General features: G+C 35.8%; 1 protein-coding gene across 2 annotated transcripts in view; it reads left to right on the top strand.

Annotated features, from left to right (window-relative positions):
* Positions 1-6,460, top strand: part of LOC124405318 (breast cancer anti-estrogen resistance protein 1) — a 108,242-nt gene that overhangs the window by 81,297 nt on the left and 20,485 nt on the right. For both annotated transcript variants that reach the window (XM_046880131.1, XM_046880130.1), the window contains one exon: positions 183-306. In XM_046880131.1, coding sequence (XP_046736087.1) covers positions 183-306 — 124 coding nt within the window. The remainder of the gene's footprint in view (positions 1-182; positions 307-6,460) is intronic.

Below are 6,460 nucleotides of genomic sequence, written 5' to 3'. Positions count from 1 at the left end.
AAACTGCAAAGTAGTCGAGTTGTTGATGGAGGTACCACAGAAAGAATACATCAACGTAATGAGGGTTGACTTCTGACAGCATATCAAAGGTGTGACTATCTGGCCCCGAATAATTCAACTCTTCGTGCTTCAGTAATCAGACGTTTAACTCAAGCGGGGGTGACTCTTTTTCTATTTTCCAGGTGGTTACCCCCCAGAAATGCGGTGATGTCTACCTCTACGATCTTCCGGCAAGCAGGGGCACCCCAGCACCTTCGTCGCGCCACGATTCACCACTCAATCCGATCAACGATCACCTTCACATCGGTACGTGTGTTGTACTGGCTTTTATACACGAAGAGAAAAAATTTCGATTAATCGATTAATTATTAGATTCGATTACTCCTTTGCTCGATTAATCGACTGATCAATTCATTGTGTTATATGATTAATCGTTTTTTCGATGATTCGATTAATCGACGATATTCATTAATTATTTTACCGATTGATCGATTAATCGGCGGTTTCGATTAATCATTTGTTCAATTGATCGATTTTGGTATTTAGTAAAATACAATTTGATTTGAAGAGAAAATCGTGATCAGGTCATTAATTTGCGTTAACGAGTAAAATGCCATCTATAATTTTAATGAATTAACAAATATTGGGAGTCTTATGTACAAGAGAAAGGAGGATATGTTGGACTACCAGATAGATTAGACTACTCTGTATTAAGGGCATGTAGTGCTCCTACCCTTACCGACCGAGCAAACTCACCCTTTATCTTCTTGTATTAAATAAGCAAACGAACGGAGAGGTTCCAAATTTCGACGGTGCATTTTTCTTTTGTATTTAGGAAAATAACTCATAGCCCGAAAATCGTTAAAAAAAATGTGTGATATTTTGCCACATTTCAAGGGCCAAAAACTGCATAGCTGAGATACTTTGCGCAATTCCGCAAAGAATGAGGAGTCAAATGAGCCATCGTGAGACTGTTTTCATGCAATATTAAGGTCGTTAAACGAGAAATAGACATGACAAAAATTTCGTAAATAAAACATGCTTTCACGATCAGCTGAGTGTACGGCGTTCCTTAGTTGAAAAATTTCTACAATAAATCACGTTACGAGTAATTCATAATGTATAAGGTCACTCAGAGTTCCAGAGATTTGAAAAACCTTATCCTAAACCTACAAAAGTTGTAAAATGCTGCATTTCGGTTTAATGTGAAGAGAAAGCCTTCTCGACGCATTGTGACACACGACGAATCTTGATTTCGGTCCACTCGCAAACAGATTTCATGCGAGTAGGTAATTCAAAGAAATGTCAGTAAAATGTTGACACCATCAGCGTCAAAGAGGCTAAACATTTACTTGAAAATATACATTAAAAATTTTTTGCTAGATTTAGTATCAATATGTTGAATGATTACCTGGAGGCATGTAATTTGAACAAATGATAATGATCTAATAATATCAGTTACCTGTCAGCGTACTATTTCTGAGAACACAAAATCGAAGAGAACAATGAACCGAGAAAAACGGCATAGCCATCTCGATCCGAAATACTGACTCGTTCTTGTACGTAGATTAATGGCTTGACGTTTGACAAACGCGCGTGCACACTTGCGTGCGCGCATCGTCTAAATTTGAATATCTCCGGAGGCAAATATGTCACGAGGACGGTGTCTAGCATTCAGGTTTAATGTCAATTCCCTCGAGCTCCTGCCGCGCAGCTTGCATTGTTCTCATAGAATATTATTTCCTAAACTCGTGTTCAGTTCGTTAGGTTAGGTTAGGTAGGTTATGCGCATTATGCCTACGTGAAATAGGCCAGTCAAATGAGCGATATTTTGGGCCTGAAATCACAACAATTTCCAAATGAATAAAAAAAATATGGTTAATGAAAATGTCACAAAATTTTCTGTTCCACGGAAAATATAAGAGAAGAGAATTGCAATCGCTCTGTTGATCAATTTTTTTAAAATTCCATGTCGTCACATTTCACCGTACATGCAATTGACTACCGCTATTTGCAAGTGAACAAATGGAAAAACCTTACTCGCAATTTTTCACAAAAACTGGCTGACGGTGTCAGATTCAATTGTTGTCATTGTCGAGTAATTTAGAGATTAATGCAAATAACACTCCTTTTCATAACAATTTCTTAAAAAAAATGTCATGACCACAATCATTTTTTTTACATTCTACAATCGAGATTAAATACATCCCATACAATAGTACGTTTTTAAGAAAATTCTAGATTCGCGTTTTAGCATATTTCACCGGTTGACGACCTGTAATTTAAAAAAAAAAAAAAAACGCCAAAAACCTAGACATGCTCTGACCAATGGATTTTATAAATATTTGATGTTAAATATCACAAAGATCTCCACAAAGTTATATGTAAAGTCCTTAGGGTCATGTAGTACCCCTACATTTACCGACGGAGGAAACTCACCCTTTTTCTTCCTAAGAAACGAACGGAAAAAGCAAAACGAGCAAAAGGTAGGAGTACTATACTTATCGGTGATACATCGATCGCAACGTTCACTTTCGCGGAATCCACCCGGTATGGGTACAAATCAAGTTGTTTTGGCGTCGAAAATCGAGTAAAAGAACTGATTTTGAGAAATCATTTTGTAATTTTTTTAGAAGATAATACCCGGAAAGTAATAAGTGTAACAAATAATTTTGTGAAATCAAAGCCTTTAACATTTTGCTCCTTTTTTCGAATAAGACAGAAATTAATCGAATTTATTAAAAGACCTAAAAATGAAAAGTTGAGTTTGAATGTATAGATCCGGATAATTTTGGTACTAATCGACAGGGCTTTTCTCACGCAGTACTCGTTAGATTTTGGATTTGGATATAATTGGCTTAGTACGTTTTGCGTTCTTTAAATAACGAAATTAAAATAAATTAATTCCATTTGTTGATGTTTAATCGGCTCTAAATGCACCCGAGTGGCAAATTCTTTATCAGTCGAAAACGCATCTCCCAAATACTCACCTGCGGTTCACTGTTATTTGCATTAAGGATCGAAGTAATTGAAGCCGACATGTCTCGCTGCTCCAAACGTAGCGATTTTGAGAACACTTTTCAATGTCTCATCATCCTCAACCCTCTGGAATACGGTACTAGTACAATACAGCCGTAGCAATTTTATTTTTTCAATATCGTTCAAAGTCATAAAGCACTATTCACATTGCGTTTTTGAGCTTTAAATTCACGAATCAAGGGCCCTTTCGTATTTAATCTACCTACATCTATTTTATGAAGTTTGATTTGTTAATGGAAGTCTTTAAATTCAACCAAAATAATTATGTTTGCCTGAAAATCTCTTATAATGACATGGAATCAAACCGTGAAGGAATTTCGGATAAAAAAAATCTTGCCGACACGTGAGGAATCTATTTTATCTTCACGTCGTCTTTTTCTGTTGAATTAACATGCAGAGTTTTTATGTACAAAGTCATAAGAATACTTACATCTACATTTGCAGTTGTGGACATTATTCCATCTGAAGTCACAAATGGAACAACAGTCTTGGATGATCTTCGAAAAAAGTTTTGAGCAGGCATTTACAATAAATATTCGTAATTCCATTGCTATGCGTTATTCAAATGCATTATTTGTGTTATCTTCTTTATACATTTTGTTGATCATTCATTAACGCGTGTTTGTAAGCTTGCACTTACAAGTCAAGTGAAACAATTAAAGAAATCAAACATCCCCTGAGCGGTCAGTATTGCGTGCCATGTCATACAGTTTAGATCAATTTAATCTCGTTTTGCAATATTATTACTGTTCGAGAGTCAGTACCGATAGGTTCTTGAGTACGATGTGATTTTTCAATAACGAGACACCCGATTTGTATTGCACGTCGTAGACAGTAACTGGCACATCGGCTGGTCTATTGTTCTTATTCACATACCCTTTCTTTATCCCATGACGCATTTCCGGTACATGTTTTTCCGACCAATCCCAAAAGTTCACCAGTCCTAAAAATCCACCAATCAATACAAATGCCCAAACACCAACCCTCCCTCCACTTTCTTTCCAAATCTTCCTTCGAAAAACCTACCAATAATTAGTCTACCGCAATTCTTGAAACCGTCAACTCTACTTGTCTTGCATTTCAACTACAACTAATATTTAAATTGTTACACATTATTCAAACAGATGTAAAGAACTTAGTAAAAATAAGCGCGATTCCGGAATTCATTGTAAAAATATTGTCGAGTTTCAACTACTAAAACTAATTAGACCTCAAGTTTCTTGTCTTATTAAACAGTGTCTAATCATTTGATCAATCACCCCATTCACAAATTGAACTGGCAACGCGACATTGTCTGCTTGTAATATGCTTTTATTTTCATTTCAGCTCATAACTTGAGCAATAGAGGAGGATGCGATGATATAAACTCTCTGTCCCTGATCTTTTTTTAGTACTAGAATTACGGCGAAGTAGAGAATCCGGTTGAAAGACAGATGTGCCACTGACATGAGCCGCAGTGCATAGCACTTTGTTCCACTCATTACTCGGCAATTTCTCACTGATGCTCTTCCACAGTATTATTTACATTTTCCAAGTCCTTGTTGCTTCCAAATTCTACGAACAATGTATGCATAAATCTTGCATAGTACTGTGACACTCCGGCCACGTGCAATTTCGGTCTTATGAACTTGATTGAGGTTGGGCACCAAAACCATGGATTGTCCAAATATCTTAGGCTAGTTAACAGAACGTAGGTAATAAACCGGCGACACAAGCCGGTAAAATAATATTTGTTTGTTCAGGAAATGAAGGGGATAGATCGATAAACACGTAATTGTAGAAGTGATGGTGTTAAGCGTTTGGAAATTAGCCCAATTTTAATTGTATCTAGGAGAGAAGACTGTAGAACAACACCACTTACGCTATCAGATAGTTATACACCAAAATAATAATAATTCATATCTTGGTACTCTATAATCTGTCGTCTCATCGTCGTCATATTGTATATTAATTGGTAACTGTTGGAATTAAAATATGTCCCACGAAGCATGCTGTTCTGCGTTAGACAAATTTTCTTACGGCAAGCTAAGAATAATCGCCAGACGCTTGAGCTCGTTAGTAGAATAATTTTTCGCTAATTATATGACAGGCAACTCTTCCTTCGTCTAAAAATACTTGATAAATTTTTACATGTAGGATTTAGAACCCGTTTAAATGTTTTCTTATTCATTATACTGCTTATTCCATCAACTTGGCTCTTATAATCCTAAAAGTGCATTATTGTTCAAGATACATCAAAATCTGAAAAACACCTGAAAAAGAAATTTCATTTCTCTATAATTTCAACTTTCAAAAATCAAGTCCATCTTCTAAATGCAGTGTGTAGAAAAATTGTTTTTTAATGAGTTATTCAGAGTCTTAATCATGATATCTTTTGTCGTAGGTGGTGTAACACTTCAAGTTTGATATACATCGAAGTTACCCAAACATTCCGTCATGTGTTTCTGCGTTTTGAGTTATAAGTGTATAGTAGATCCCCCTAAAAAGCACCTCTGATGCAAAAACCTTTCATCAAGTACGTTAAAAATGTGTTCTCCTCGTTTATCAAAAAAGACTCAAATCACATATTACCGCCAAGTACATGTCTGTTAATTAATTCACAATGAAAGCATAATGGAAACTTAAGGATTAGCTTCAACATCTCTCTGCAATCGCATTGCTGCCACACTGGAGTTAGACCTACCCTAGAACTTATCCGAATTTATTTGCAGAGTTACAAGCTACCCAAGTTTCCGTAATTATTAATTTATTTATCATAAAATCTGGATATCAACACCGCATTGAGTTTTTGATTAAAGTTTATCGATCGCAACTCCAGGCAAATTTCATTTCTGAATCAGGTACTATGAGAGAAAAAAAGTAGTTAACGAACGTCACAAAGTGCAAGATTTGATCGTTGAAAGCTACACAGCATCAAAAATAAACATGTTAGAATTATGTTCAACCTTGTGAACTTTTACTTTGAAGTGACCAACATTTAATTCAATCGAAATCAGTACACATGAAACTTTGCTGATAAATTGGTATCACCAAAATTTTGCTGAAAGACTCGACTTCAACGTCTGAATGTGTGAAAGTTTTAAATCTTCCTAAAGCGATATTATAGAACTACTTTTGATGCACCTTAAAGTTGTACAATGAAATCTGTGGATGATTCGACGATATGGTCAAAGGAGCCACGTGCTCTGAAATCATCAACGTTTTACGAGTGATTTTTTGGTGATTTCCAATATTAAAAAAAGCTTAAATTCCACTAGTCTTTGAGTGGTTCCTAAACGTTGGAGATGTTCAGCGTATTACCAATTTCCAAGTGATTTACAATATTACAGTACATCCTGAATTCCAGTGATTATTAGTGATTTTTAACTAATTCCATAAGTGAATGGTTTCTCGATGCTGGTGTTTGATCCTGCGTTCGATC

The sequence above is a fragment of the Diprion similis genome, chromosome 4, assembly GCF_021155765.1.
Source record: "Diprion similis isolate iyDipSimi1 chromosome 4, iyDipSimi1.1, whole genome shotgun sequence".
NCBI lineage: Eukaryota > Metazoa > Arthropoda > Insecta > Hymenoptera > Diprionidae > Diprion > Diprion similis.
Note: the sequence above shows the minus strand (reverse complement) of the source record. Positions and strands in the feature narration are given on the sequence as shown.